Source organism: Carassius gibelio, chromosome B24 (genome assembly GCF_023724105.1).
Source record: "Carassius gibelio isolate Cgi1373 ecotype wild population from Czech Republic chromosome B24, carGib1.2-hapl.c, whole genome shotgun sequence".
Lineage (NCBI taxonomy): Eukaryota > Metazoa > Chordata > Actinopteri > Cypriniformes > Cyprinidae > Carassius > Carassius gibelio.
The window spans coordinates 3,805,457-3,820,716 of record NC_068419.1 but is presented as its reverse complement, the minus strand read 5'-3'; the positions used below and the strand labels follow the sequence as shown (position 1 = coordinate 3,820,716).

Here is a 15,260-nt window from a genome sequence, read left to right as displayed (position 1 = left end):
AATGAGACGTTTAATGAGCACACCTGATGTATCCCGAGTGTGGAACAGCATAAAAACAAAAGCAAACCACCGACTGTAATAAGTGAGAAGTTTGATCGTATTATAAAATAATGAAAAAGCATCAAAAACCGCCTTCACATTACTATAAAAAATATTTTTTTCATAGTTTTACAAGAAAAAAGACTTTACACGTTTGATTCAATGTTACTTGCTGTTTCTTTTTCACTATTAGTGAATACTAATTTGTGGTTGAAAATCGTTACTAGATAATTTTCAGTGTTCAGTGAAATAGTTTCATAATTTTTAAGAAAAAATAAGAAAGCGTAACACTGTAGCTATTTTACATTTAACTGGAAAAAAAACAATTGTTACTCAGAAAAAGTGAATTTCGCAGATAATGTAATACATTATATGATTTAAAAAAAAAAATATATATATATATATATATATATATATATATATATATATATATATATATATATATATATATATTACTGTAAAACGTACTTTATTAATCTTTGTTTTATTTAAATCCTCGAAAAATCTTTTTTATTATTATTATTATTACAATGTATTATCACAGTTTTGATGCTGGTTACACTCTTGTGATTTGTTCGGTGAAAATATGTTTTAATAAAAACTGGCCAAATATGATACGTTTAAAAAAAAAAAGTCAATTTGTGTGGTATAAAATACTGGTTTTATTAAAAGATTTTGGGGCCCTCTATAGGTCGAATTAAATACATCTCAGTCTGTGACACATTATGCTGTATTGATGTCCGATTATAAACAAAAAAAGGCAATACATTATAATTGATATGCTTTAATTTGTTCATCTTCAGTTATGAAGGCACTTCCACATGACCCCGAATTGAATTTTATTGTCATTTTCATACATCCCGTATAAAATTTCTAATGAAACTATTTCAGTGTCTCCTTAGGATCAGCAAGTACAGTTTCTGAATGCGGTCATCTTTTCTTCTTTTGTGAATTCTGCAGCACTTTCACACCAATCCTCAAGAACAAACTGCAAGAGAGACAAAGAACAAAACATAATTCGACAATAAAAATAATGCATCTGTCCATGTTAATGTCAATTATACCTAGATAACATTCATTTTATTATTATTATTATTTATTTTTTTGCCTGTACAGGTGCATCTCAAAAGATTAGAATATCATGGAAAGGTTCTTTATTTTTTTGTAATTTAATTAATCAAACTTATCAAGCTCAAAATGGAATATCCAATTTTTTTGAGATACATATTTTTTAAATTTCTTTAACAGTAGATTACCATCAGAATAATAATTAAAAACAACTCTTGAAATTTTTCAGTTTGCGTGCAATGAATCTAGAATATAAGAAAGTTTGCTTTTTAAATCCGGGATCTTTAACAACCAGTCCTACTAAGAATACATTACAAAAAATAAAGACCTCTTCCATGATATTCTATTTTTTTAGATGCACCTGTACGTGAAGATTATGGACATCTGGGAAGTCTTTCAGAACCAAAATAAAAAACTGGAATAGATACTAATTAATATATAATATATAAAACACTAAATGCTTTTTTTTTACTTTTAGAAACAGAAATTTACAGTGACTTACCGAGTGAAACCCAGATATCTTTGTCATTCTTTGACATCTGATAAGCACCAACAATGCTGCAATGCTAAACATCAGCCCAGCAACTAGAGATAAAACTACCTGCAACCGGAAGTGGGAACATGAGACATCTGACCATATTAGGAAGTTCCGGTACAGTTCAGCTTTTTTTTTTTTTTTTTTATTGACATTTATTGAACCTTAACAACAAAAGGCATTCGAAGTTTCAGATTTACAAACAAACCTGAGCGTACATACAAATATTACAACACAATATACATATTCACATCAGCAGGCAAGAAAAGTTGAAGCCTAGGTGAAAATAAAACTAAAAGAAAAAATGTAAATAAAATACAAATAAAATTAAATGAACAAATAAATATATAAAGTAGGGGAGTAGGACAATATTCAACTTATAAAATCAAAGTCTTCCAATAAGCAGTTCAGCTAAAGGTGCGTTGACACAGTGTCAGCATACGCTGTGCATTAGTTTCAAAGGGAGTTCTGTCGGCTGTTGACAAAAATAACGCGTTTTACATATATTAGCTACTCCAAAACTAAACCTGAATACTTAACAGTAGTTTGTCGCATGAATGATATCTTACCTGCGTTATTAGAGCCGTTTAACTATAACCAAACCAGTCAACAGCCATGTCTGCACGTTTAACTAAACTTAATGAAACAAAAATACTTGTTGGTTGCTAAATAAAAAAAAAATTATCACTTTTGAACTTCCTGAAACACTCCACTAGCAATTTCCAAAATAAAAGTCCACATGTGCACTTTTTTTTTGATTTACACAAATTAATGCTGTCAAATCGATTAAACGCACCCAAAATAAGTTTATTAACATAATATGCGTGTATGTACTGTATATAAATATATACACATACTTGTATATATTTAAGAAATGTTATTAAAATTATATATAAATATGAATATGTTTATACATGTAAATACTTCCTAAATATATACGCGTGTATTTATATATACATAAATATACACGGCACACAGTTATATAACAAACTTTTATTTTGGACACGATTAAGAAAAATGTTTTCTTTGTTGCTGGAATTCGAAAGGTGTTGACATCAATAAATGCACTGCAAATCACTCAGCTATATGACAGGTATGTCAGGAAATGTCAATAATAGAACACCACCAATGATTTCAATAAAACTGTTTATTGCACTTTTTGTTTTTTCTTCTTTTTTCCTTGTTTTGTAGAGCTGCTGTCTTCTAGAATCACCTCTTCTCCTGCTAGCCTCACTCTTTTACCTTTGGCTGGCTTCGAGGGCTCTGCAACAGCTGTTTGAAGAACATATGTAGTTATTAATACGTTTTTCCATCGAAAACTTGGTGTCTGGAATTTATTTCAACTCTTAACATGTAATTATGAGATAGTTAAAGGGATAGTTCACTTAAATATTAAAACTAATTTAAAAGTCATCATTTACTCCCCCTCAGTGTGTTCCAAACCTGTAAACATTTCTTTCTTCGGTTGATCACAAAATATGTTTTGAAGAATGTTGGTAACCAGCCAGCTGCTGGTACCCATCGACTTCCATAGAATGGAAAATAATACTATGACAGTCAATGGCTAACAGTTTGGTTACCTGCATTCTTCAAAATATCTTCTTTTTGTTTAACAGAAGAAACTCATTCAGGTTTGGAATGAACTGAGGGTGAGTAAACTATGACCTTTCAATGACTTTTCTTTTTGGGGGGAACTATCCCTTTAAGGCGAGATCACGTTAATGAAATTTCAGCTATAGGTAATATCTATAGTCAAGCTCAAACTTGTGTGACAACTCGAACCCATTGCTAAATCTTCTTAAAATTCCTCCTAGGATGGATTCCTATTGAAGCAACTGGATTTCACCAGTGAAAATTCACAGAAACCCTGATAAATCTAAGCGCACCTTTAGAAGTTTCAGGATGGACAGATTGATCTGCAGCCGTTTCTTTCGCTTCACCGTGTTTCCAAATGGAAAGACAGGTGAGTCTGGCAGTGGTGTTCACCTGGCCAATCAGGGAAGGAGTCTCCAGGTTCTGTATACACATACAATACTGATCAATCAAAATGACACCATCAAGCCAAAATATTTTTTTATGTATATAACGGCTCAGCTCACAGCTAATCTACTTGTGTCTGTGTTATATTTATAAGCAAGAAAGATACACAATACCTCAAGATTGAGCTTCCACAACTTAATGAATCCATCGTTTGATGCCGTAACAAGGACACAAACATCATCCTTCATAAAGCTCTCAATGGCTTTTACCCTAAGGAAAACCATTAAATGAGCACAGCAATAACAAATACAGCAGATCTCACTCATTTCACAATACATTTAGAGAATTTCAAGAAACGGACGATTCACAGGGACTGAGATGCACCTTTAAAGAAAAGCTCAAAAGTGGCGGTCATACCTGTTCTCATGTGCTTTAAACTCGCAGACACACTTCTGAGAGGTCACGTCATAGATACGCACGCTCTCATCATCTCCTCCAACAGCCAAGAGTGTGTTCTTGAGTAGACACAGAGAAAAGATACTGGAGTAAGACTTCTTCGCTTTTAAATAAAATGGATCATTTTAGATTTGATGAAGCAGCGAAGCAAAATTTCAATGGCAAACTAAACTAGAACTGATTGAATAGACATACATCATCGGTCTCTTGCAACACAGAAAAGACCATTCACCTTCAGAAACTTCACACATGAAATCCTTTTTGTAAACGCAATGGTTCCAGTAATCGTGGCGGATTTCAGAACGTAAATGTCCACTTGATCGTTCACAACCACTGCATACTGATCTCCGTCTGGTGACCACAAGACCAGCTCTGCATCTACAAAACATTATTACACACCGCTCATCTTATATGCAAGTGAAAAGTCGATATTTTTAATCAAGCTTTGATTTATCTGAGAAGTTTAACTTTCTCAATATCATATAATAATTCTAGAAAAACTAAACATACAAATATAGAATCAGAAGGCATTTCGTATTATAATCTCACTTACTCCGTTTGATGTTCTTGATGAAAGCCGAACGTCCTTCAATAAGATTCCATGTTCTGTAATTAGAGCAATTCAATTTCCTCATCAAAACTATGTTTTTTTTGTTTGTTATCAAAACACTTTAATTCAAACACATTCACAGCTAAACAATCTGAACAGAATTTTTGATATATTTATATTAACATGAAAACATCTGTGTACTTGCCGCAGAGTTTTGTCTGTTCCGACAGAGAGCGCCAGTTTTCCAGAAGGGTGTACGGACAGAGAAGTAACATGACCCCTAAACAAATAAAACCCAAACTTATAAACACTTGTAGTCGCTGTGATTTTGTCACGTTTTTGCATGTCTTTACCATTGCTGCATTTATAATAAAAATACAGTATAGTTTTGTATTTGAATAAATTTTAATATGTAATTTATTCCTGTGATCAAAGCTGAATTTCCAGCATCATTACTCCAGTCTTCACATGTCACATGATCCTTCAGAAATCATTCTGATATTCTGCTCAAGAAAACTTTATTGTTATTTTCAATGTAAAAAAAAATAAAAATTCTGGATTCTTCAATGAATAAAATGTCCAAAATAACAGCATTCTTGTGTAATTATAAATGTCTTTACTGTCACTTTTGATCACCTTAACACATCCCCGCTAAATAAAAAAACACTATATCAGAATGTTTTGGATAGTTTCAGATAACTTACTTGTGAGCTTTGATGGATTTTAAACATTCCCATTTTTTGGTGCTCCACACACAGATGAGCCCGTCCTGTCCTCCGCTGAGTAAATGGGACGTCCCGTAGAACTCCAGACATGAGATAGTACCTGTCGAGAATCGATATGCTTTATAACATGGTATATGACAATACAGGAAACTCCAATGTCATTGAGGCTGAACCATTGAAGCCAGGCTCTCTTTAGGTCCAGTCAGAAACCAAAATAAAATAATGCACAATATCCTCACCATTATGGTGCAACAAAGCACCATGTTCAGTTTTCTTGCTCATATCATAGAGCTGAATGGTTTCATCTTGGCTTCCAGTGGCGATGAACTGATCACTGGATGAAACTGCAGTCAGTGATGCTGTGTGTGCATGATGGGTAAAGTTGGGCTCGATTGTCCACTCCTAAAATAGACACGAAAAACATTTTTAATTCAGATTATATATATATATATACACACACACACAAAGTTAATAGAATAATAATAATAGCACTTTAGTAAAATTATGGAAGTACCAATATCAAAATAATGCAAATGCAGGCTGAAACAAAACAACTGACACAACAGAATTTAATATTCACTCTGAAAACGAAGTAAGATTCTATCGATTAACAAAAGAAAAGTTTTGAAGAATGATAATTACCTCGTCACCAGGGCACACTCGATATCCAAACACTATCTGCTCATAACAGCCAGCGACCAACTCAACTTGATCCCCCATGATGACTATAAAACACGTGTTCTTACAGTTACACAGACTTCAGGAGACAGATGACGCGCTGTCCCGCATTAATATGTACTGATGTTAATAAATCGGTTATACGGTGTATATTAGAAAAAGACTAACGCCTTTTTAACGTAAAATACTTTTTCTCATGCCCAGAACGCGTGGCGAGAGACATGCGTGATCGCGTACTTAACGCCCACCGGAAGTATCGTATTGCATAATAAAAGTCTGAATAAAAATCAAAATAAAAGTCAGAGGTCCAAAGGATGGGGATTATTATTATTTTTTTTTTTTTTTGAAAAACAGGGAAACAAAACAGGGTTTTTAACCTGAATCTTCAGCACAGCAAAGATGAAAACAACATGTAGATACATAATTTCACTTTATAAATTAAAAAAGTGACCAAATAAAATGTATATAGAAATTAAAATATGTACTTTTTCCTCCTGTAAGCCGTTCCTTTTTCACTTTTTGTAAAGAAAGATCCAACATCCCAATTTATAAATTACGTAAATCCCTAATATATAAAATCAAACCAATCACCTGGCTTCTATCATTTTTAGCTTCAGAGAACTAAACTTTATTATTTTACAAAAGAACAACTCTTTAACCCTCTGTCCTGCTAGTGTAGACAACGAAAGATCCATCTGTAGTCATTTCCATGAGTAAATTAATATAATTCAATCAAAATACATTTACATACATAAAATCATTCTAAAAATATTAAAATGAAATACGATGACCGCGCAAACATTCGGAATTATTACACTTGTGTTTTAAAAACAAATGAATCATATTCATTCTGCACAGTGTTGTGCAAAACCAGCGACTTCTTTGAAATCATGTGCCGTTTTTCGATGTCAATGACATGCATGTAAACCTCTTTAAAATGCACATGGAACACACTGTATCAGGAAAATACTCTTTTTTTGAAAACAGCTGACATCATGAAGGGGTTAAAGGGAGATTTCGATGAGAAATTCATATGTTTTTCAACCTGAGTTTCAAAAGTTGTCGCCTCACGACCGAGGCATTGCTTACAGTAGAAAAGTTCACACGTCTTCCTATATGTTCTAGGAAGAAGTACTTACACTGATATTGCAATTGTGCACTGGACTACATGGCTTCCACTTAACATGGGCTGCCTGCAACCTAAACCTGAGAGAACAGTTTAGATGTCTTTCACTGAACAATGCATCAGGCATAAGCTACTCTGCAGGCTTATTAAAATACGTCAAACTGGCCGTAAGGGTTAGATATCAGTGTCTAGCTTTGCATCCTACATCTCCTGTACCAATGTTTATCAATTCAAGCCAGGACTCTGAGCAAAAAGAGCCTTTAAAACATCCTAAGGTCGGTTTGTGTTCTCTCACTTCATTTTTCCACTGTTTGGTATCGTGAAATAAAGTCTTCTAAGTCCAGTCCTCTTCTCAAATGTCAGTATTTTTAAACTGAGCTCTATATCCACGTCCTGTCAGGTTGAGCGACTGCCGCTAACAAAGTTGTAGACCAAAAACTGAGAGGTTCCACAGTAATGTGTAGCGAAGAGTTTCCCGTCAGGCGTGGGATCGGAGAAGGCGATTTCGTCTATACTCAGATGAGACCCATAGATGAAATTATTCCTGGAGAAAAAGACAAATCAACATTTAAGTCTTTCCTGTAAAGACAAATTTATTTTGTTTAACACTCGAAAACTTGTAAACTGTAGAAAGATTTATAGATCTGAAGATTTAGATTTTTATTTTTTTTATCTCTAATGCTTCACAGAGAAAAAAAAAACAGAAATAAACAGTAACAATGTGAAATATTACAATTTAAATTATTTCTAATTTAATGTTTTAAAATTAAAATTATTCTTGTTATTATTATTTAATGATTAATCTCTCAGAAGAACGAATGCCCCCCAAATTTATTTTAACATAATTATATTCATAAATAACTTTATTAAAACGTATATCTAGTGTTGTCAAATTATTAATCATGATTAATCGCAACCAAAATAAGTTTTTGTTTATATAATATGTGTATGTACTATTTTTATTATGTATATATAAATACAAACACATACAGTACATATTTAGAAAATATTTACATGTATATATTTATAAACAACATATTTTTCTGAAAAATATACATGCATGTGTGTGTATTTATAAGTATACATAATAAATAAACATAGCAAACACACATATATTATGCAAACAAAAACATTTATTTTGGATGCGATTAATCATGATTAATCGTTTGAAAGAACTAGTTATAATAAATTACATTTGTGGTTTTAATATCTCTTTATTTAAACTTTTTTCCTGTTGACTCTGTAAAGCTGCTTTGACACAGTCAGTATTTTATTAAGCGCTATATAAATAAAGGTGACTTGACTTGCTCATGAAAAATGTTCAACCCTTTACCTGAGGCACTCTATCATGCGTGAGGCGATGCCCCTCCGTCTCATCATGCTGAACACCCAAATGCGACTGATACCACAGAGCGCCGGCTCAGGTGTGGTAGAGCAGCACCAGGCCCTCTGACGCTCGTACATGACCTTCTCTCCTTCTGTACCCTCCGGCACGGACTCCTCTATAACCCTGTATCCCTGCACACAGCAGCCAAACAAAACCATCAGATGTAGAACTGACTAAGACGAACACTACATAGAGACGTAGCACCTTACAATGACTTTTAAAAGGCTTATATGGAATATGCATGTTTTTCACATTTTCTCTGCTAATTGAAAACAAGTGCAATTCTGATAAATGGGTTTAAATAACATAAAATATATTAAATGAGCTTAGAGTACTGCACTCTTATTGGTTTCTAAAAATGATGCATGAATTTAATATGATATAGACCTGTAATCATGCTACATTAAACACCTGTGTGCTCAGCTGACCTCTTGTATGTGCTCGGCGATAAGACAGCCTGCCACTTTCTTATCATTTGAAATGAAGAGGAAGGTTTTGGTCTGTGATGGGACTTTGGTCTCCACTTGCTGGAAGCCCAAGTCACTGTCCACCATTTCTCTGATCTCCTCAACCTCAAATCAAACCAGACACATATTATAAACAGGTATCATATGTATCATGAATGCTATTAGACGTCTTGAAATAGACAGTTTGAGGGGCTAGTGAAAGGAAAGATATGAGGAAGAGACAAGTACCTTTTTAAGTGCATACTTAGGGTCATCAGGGAGAACGAGAATAATCTTGCCATCAGGATACTCTCCCAAGATTCTCTCCTTCTTCCAGCCCTGGTACAGATATTGCAATAATGATTTTGAGAAATGGGTATATAGTTATTTTGAGACTAAAACCCCTATCCTATAACTGTGTCAAATATTACACTATATGGAACACGCTATATGTTTATGTGAAGACAAGTTATAATATTTTTCAAATTAACTGTAAACGTTAAATGGCTATATTTATGAAATGAATGTCACTGAATAAGTACTTATAAATACACAGTGTTTTAATGTTGTTTCTACGTCAATTTCAAGTCACTGTAAAAATATATTTATTAGTACTAATTCCAATGTAAGGCACAATTAATCACCATTAATTACGGGAAAATTTGTAATGAATTAGTTCATTAGTTTTTAGTCTACATTGATATTTAATATGTTTTGACTTTTTTAAAACACTGATCTTATAAGAATAAAAAACAAAACCACTCAAGGATGTGCTTACTGCTGACAGATCTGAGTGAAACAACATCTTTATGTTATGGTAAATAACGTAATGATAATTATCTGTAGAGGAAGCAACAGTTTCTCTTGACTCACCACATATCTGACAGCGCTGATGAACTGGTTGTGGAAGAGGAGGTGTTGGGATTCGTCCTCTGGGCTGGTAGGAGAGTACAGCATCCCACACACGTTACACATCAGCGCACCAAACACCTTCTGACCAGCTTCCTGTAAAGCACAAAAACAGCCTTCACCAAATACGAATGTCTTCTTTTCTAGGTTTAATTGTTCATTCCAAAACAGTGCAAACTAAATTTGTGACAAGTATTTGCATCTAGGTCTATAATAAAAAATTAAAAAAAGGAACGAAAAGAAATACAAGGAAATTCTGATTAATTATGATGAACTAATCCAAATGGAGATGGGGATAAATGAACCTAAACAAATACACAAAGGTTGTTAGAATATAACAGACTTACATCGCCGGACTGTGCTGCTGTGCTGGCAGACTTGGGACTGGTTTTGTCCTCTTTCTTCTCTTCTGATCCAGGTTCAACACTAGAAGTTTCCCTGAAATGATAGCAGAAAGTTAAAACAGATTTTCTATAGAATAACTAATAAACCAGATACCAAGAATGGACCCTAATGAGAATTATTTTTTTTGAGAATATCTCAATATATGTCCATCATTTCTGTTATAGCATCAACAAATAGAATTGAAAAAAAAAAAAAAAAAAAAAAAAAATTGAAAGAATGATGACTTTCTGAAAAAGTTGCCCTGAACAAAATGAGAGCACCTCAAACTCGTGGCATTGGTTGTGTCAGTGTTGCTCAAACCAACAATGCTCTGACATGCAGATCCACATCATTTTTTAGGCTAATAAAACTTTATAATTGCACATTAAACTGAGAAATGAGAAAGCTTTTGGACAAAAAAAATACACTTCAACATGACAGTGCTTTTTTACAGACCTGAAATCAAGTTTTTACTTTTCAAATCTTTAATGAAAGGCCTTTAAATTACCGGTTGCTGTTTTCTGTTTGCGTCTTTTGGTCAGGTTCTTGCTGGGGAGAGGGTTTCAGCTTATCTGTGAACACATGTACCACAAGGTAGGGGAAATATATATATATTTTTTATTATTATTAGACATACTGTCAAATATCATTAATTTAACATGTTTAAAACTTAAACAATTTATTAACTGGGTATGATAAGATCCACAAGTGCCAACTATGAAAATAGAATTGCAAGGCTTTCGTGTTCAACTCAAAACAAATGAAATAATCTAATGTCTACCTGCATGTGCGGGGACGCATGGATTTCTCTCCACTGCTGGTTTTGGCTGCACTTTAGCTGATGAAGAGGACTGCTCTGCATTGACCTGTGAGAAAGACACATTTTGTCATCAATTGTAGTGGTTGTTCAGAGTGCAAGCATGAAGAGGTTTCATAAAGAGAATACATATTGATTCAAATAATGTGTAGAAAATATTTTAGACAATAAATTGTAAGTCTGACAGGTAACGAAAAGGAATCGTACAGCCTTCCTCAACAACTTGTAGAAAGTCATAAATGATGCGGAGAATATTATTTGCTGAAGTTTAATATTCAGTGATGAGACTCTGTTGTAATCCCTATTTTACAATTGACAATGTGTATCATTTTTATTTATTTAGGCGGCTATGGTAAGAGGGACGATATTTCCCAAGTAGGCGCCGAGTGGAGCCAATCACAGCACACACTGGCCTGGCCCAGCTAACCAATCACAGCACATTTCATATTCCAGAAGGCGGGCCTTCCTTTGGTACAGGAACTATTCGAGCCGTTCAAGCCAGACCGCGGAGAGGGGTGTTGTAATAATCTAAAATTTGTGAAAAATAATGTGTATTTTTAACAACCTAGTATGAGAGCCTGTTCTAGAACACCCCCAAAACATAATAGGTGCACATAATAGGACCCCTTTAAAGAAGTCTCTTATGCTCACTAAGGCTGCATTTATTCGATCAAAATACAGTAATATTGTGAAATATTATTCCAATTTAAAATCACTTTTTTCGATTTAAATATATTTTTGAAGTTATGTATTCCTGTGATGCAAAGCTGTATTTTCAGCATCATTACTCCAGTCTTCAGTGTCACACGATCTTTTAGAAATCATTCTGATATGCTGATTTGCTGCTCAAGAAATATTTTTATTATTATCAGTGTTGAAAACAGTTGCGCTGCTTAATATGTAAAAAAAACTGACATTCAATTTTCTTCTGTTTCCTTTGATGAATAGTTCAAAAGACCTGCATTATTTGAAAAACATCTTTTGTAAAGTTATAAGTGTCTTTACGGTCACTTCTGATCAATTTAATGTATCCCAGTTAAATAAAAGTATAATAAAAATTTGAATAAAAAATATATTATAATACATAATAGTATAATAAAAAAGTTATAAAGTATGACCCTTACTGACCCTAAACCCTTGAACATTTCCTGTAATGTAAGGCATTTTAAAAGTATTTTTCTGACCCATACTCAGAAATCGTGCTCTGCATTTAACCCATCCAAGTGCACACACACACTGTGAACACACACCCGGAGCAGTAGGCCGCCATTTATGCTGGACCCGGGGAGCAGTTGAAGGTACAGTGCCTTGCTCAAGGGCACCTCAGTCGTGGTATTGTCTGCCCGAGACTCGAACCCACAACCCTAGGGTTAGGAGTCAAACTCTCTAACCACTAGGCCACGACTTCCCCACAATAATTTTTAATCCATCATAATTGATTCATAGTGCAGTACAATAGACATTTTACAACTTCATATTTATAAAAATTTGCAAAGTATAATTTATTATAACACATTAAAAAGATTTTTTAAATGTTTTAAAACATTTTTTATCTCTTAAATGGTAGTGGATGTGTGTCTGAACCTCATTTTTGGGTGCTGCTGGTTTGCTCGTCTCCTCTTCAAGACCTTCGAGCTCAAAGTCATCTGGAGAATACTTGCGTCTGGGAGTGTAGGGTTTATACTCCACCTCTGGTTTGGGTTTGGGGCTGGTGATTCCATTAGGCATGGGTGGCGCCTGAGCCGGAAGTGCCCTCCTGGGTTCACTGGAGCTCACTTTGGGCACGCTTTCTGGCACAGGAACCTGTGCAGGGGTGGTGGCCACGCTGGGTGAAACTGATGGAGCGTCGATGTCCTTGAGAGAACCATCCTGACTCACCTGATCCAACTTCAGCTTTTTAACACGGGTCCAAGTCAACTTATCCCGCTGAAGCTCCACCTGCCTGAGCCTCTGAAAGCGGGAGAGCTTCTTCTTTTCCTGGGTCTTGAGTGGCAAAGACACCTGGCTGAGGAAAAAACGTTTCTTAGGCGTACCATCCTCACATTTGGGCTCATCAGTCTCAACACTAGAGGTTTCGAGGGGTGCTGTGTTTTCAGACGCCTCTTTTTCGGATTCGTAAACCTCTGTAGATTCACTCGCCTCCTGTTGTTGCTCAGTATTTTTCCCATCTGAAGTTCCAGGAGCATCAGATGCAATATCATCCGCGATTTCCTCACAGAGAGCGAGGAGGTTGAGCTGGCGAGGTGGGGGTTTCTTAGCGGCAGCCGCCCTTTCTTCAGCTAAAGCCGCCAGACGTGCCTTAGTCCGAGCCTGCGGGTTCATGGCTTGCTTTTTAGGAAGCTCTTGCCAGGAGTCCGTCGCACTTTCCTGGGGCAAAGAGGGCGAAGAAGTGACCTCCTTACATGTCACAGCTTCACCTGTTGTTTTTTTCACCATGTTCTCCTCCTTCAAATCCTCATAAGTTTCGATCTCCACCACACAATGTTCAATCTCAATATCGTCATTCAGAAATGCTTCTGAATCCGGGAGAAACACTTTTGCCATGTCGGTATTTTGTACGCTGTCCTGCAGGGAACAAGTGTTCACGACTTCTAACTCATCCATGTCGGAAATGCCTTTACCGGAGAAGGAGTGTTTTGTGATGCTGGTTTCTTGGATGACTTTGAAAAGCGCCTCTAGAGGTGGAGGAGATTTACTCAGCACATCCACTTTTGCATCCACACTCACTGTGATTTTCTCAATAGGGTCTGCTGGAAGCTCCTTATGCTCTTCTACTTTGCTCACTCGCGGTTCGAGAAGTGACTGCAGATCACTTACATTGGCCATGTGAATTTTGTCAGGTTTGGGTAACGTGATCTCCTCACTTTGAAGGTCAAGCAATCGTCCATAATTGTGCTCTATCTGCACAGGAAACAAGGTTGCGACTGTTTTAATTGCTTCAGCGATGGCTGGCTTTTCTTTCTTTACTCTTGAAACATATTTCTTATCTCCTTTCTTCAAGACAGACATATTTTGAGATTTTTTATCTCCAGAGACTTTCGGCTTCCCCTCATCTTTCCGCCGTCTTCCTCTCGTGCCTTTCTTTTGCGGCGCTTTCAAGCGAGACGACCGTCGAACGGCTTTTCTGTTTTCTTCCCTTGGTTGTGCTTTATGTTTCTTCTGAGACGACAGCTGAGTTTCCAAAGCTTTGTTTTTGGGAGGTCTTCCTCTCAAAGACTTCTTGGGCATCTGAGTTTTATCCGACTCCATGAGACTTTGATCTATCTTTGTTTTCTTTAATTCAGGTTCAGAGGAAGGCATCTTTCTTTTCTGCCCAGGCATCCTAGGGAGAAATGACAAAGCAAGTTACATGAACAAACATTCGTGTAAAATCTATTTAAGTACCAGTAACAATGTAATTAAATATAAAAAATTTGCAGAAAGAAACAAAAATCGGATAAACAGAAATACTGAATACAGAAGATGAGCAGCTGTCATTCATCATAACGGATATCTTAAACGACTTTCTGACATTTAACTTACAATAAACGCTCCTACAGTCTGTAATAACAATAACACCATTATCTATATTCGTAGTGTATTAAAAAACGCAACATAAATCAAATAATCCTATTTTTTTAACACACATCGACATGTCAACAGCTCGGATCAGTCTCTGCTTCTCCAAAGATGAGAAGTATGAAGTAAACATGAGTAATTTATTCTCATTTCCAGTGTATAATAACATGCTATGATGATTCGGACAGTAGATAAAAGACATTAAAGTAATTTTTCAAGTGTCTCATCAGTATGACGTCGAGAAGAAAGTTAGCAGAGCTGGCTAACTCCGTTAGCTGTCTCCATATAAAGCCAACGACATTCACTACTGTCGATTATACATTACAAATAAGTAAGTAAGACTAACATATAACTATTATGACAAGTATAAAAAAGGGCAGTGATATAGGACAGAGCCGAACTTACCTATCTTTCCCTGTTTCTAAACAGCAGCTGTTTTCCGCTGTGTGAACCAAAGTATAGCCTCACTTCCGGTACTGAGTCTTCTTCGGCGAATCTGCTGTGCTACTGTATGATTAAACGACACCTGCTGGACCATAGACATATAAATATTATGTGCTGGACTACTAGAGGATAGAAGTAGAAAATAATTCTCATTGCTT

The 15,260-nt window shown here is 35.4% G+C and overlaps 2 protein-coding genes across 2 annotated transcripts; both read right to left on the bottom strand.

The window, feature by feature from the left end:
• Positions 1–803: 803 nt before the first annotated feature.
• On the bottom strand, positions 804–6,269 carry pak1ip1 (PAK1 interacting protein 1). The gene is made up of 13 exons (XM_052596085.1): positions 6,200–6,269; positions 5,996–6,078; positions 5,593–5,755; positions 5,333–5,453; positions 4,834–4,908; positions 4,632–4,684; positions 4,311–4,456; positions 4,040–4,137; positions 3,796–3,892; positions 3,529–3,658; positions 2,212–2,914; positions 1,610–1,708; positions 804–1,027 (listed from the first exon to the last, which is right to left on the bottom strand). The coding sequence occupies exons 1-11, from the start codon at positions 6,252–6,254 to the stop codon at positions 2,790–2,792; spliced, it is 1,146 nt and encodes a 381-aa protein (XP_052452045.1). The 5' UTR covers positions 6,255–6,269; the 3' UTR covers positions 804–1,027; positions 1,610–1,708; positions 2,212–2,789.
• A 463-nt stretch (positions 6,270–6,732) lies between these two features.
• esco1 (establishment of sister chromatid cohesion N-acetyltransferase 1) lies at positions 6,733–15,197 on the bottom strand. The gene is made up of 10 exons (XM_052596078.1): positions 15,064–15,197; positions 12,685–14,422; positions 11,065–11,149; positions 10,792–10,855; positions 10,247–10,337; positions 9,864–9,995; positions 9,240–9,329; positions 8,973–9,116; positions 8,491–8,675; positions 6,733–7,701 (listed from the first exon to the last, which is right to left on the bottom strand). The coding sequence occupies exons 2-10, from the start codon at positions 14,419–14,421 to the stop codon at positions 7,554–7,556; spliced, it is 2,676 nt and encodes an 891-aa protein (XP_052452038.1). The 5' UTR covers position 14,422; positions 15,064–15,197; the 3' UTR covers positions 6,733–7,553.
• Positions 15,198–15,260: the final 63 nt, after the last annotated feature.

Excerpts from the sequence above, each read along its gene's own strand:
- pak1ip1 (XM_052596085.1), bottom strand. The coding sequence starts at position 6,254 with ATGTCTCTCGCCACGCGTTCTGGGCATGAGAAAAAGTATTTTACGTTA. Across the intron at positions 4,909-5,332 it reads AAATCCATCAAAGCTCACAA|GGGTCATGTTACTTCTCTGT; the intron begins GTAAGTTATCTG and ends TTATTTGTTTAG. Across the intron at positions 3,893-4,039 it reads TTTAAAGCACATGAGAACAG|GGTAAAAGCCATTGAGAGCT; the intron begins GTATGACCGCCA and ends GGTTTTCCTTAG.
- esco1 (XM_052596078.1), bottom strand. The coding sequence starts at position 14,421 with ATGCCTGGGCAGAAAAGAAAGATGCCTTCCTCTGAACCTGAATTAAAG. Across the intron at positions 10,856-11,064 it reads ATGCGTCCCCGCACATGCAG|ATAAGCTGAAACCCTCTCCC; the intron begins GTAGACATTAGA and ends ATGTGTTCACAG. Across the intron at positions 7,702-8,490 it reads CGCATGATAGAGTGCCTCAG|GAATAATTTCATCTATGGGT; the intron begins GTAAAGGGTTGA and ends CTTTTTCTCCAG.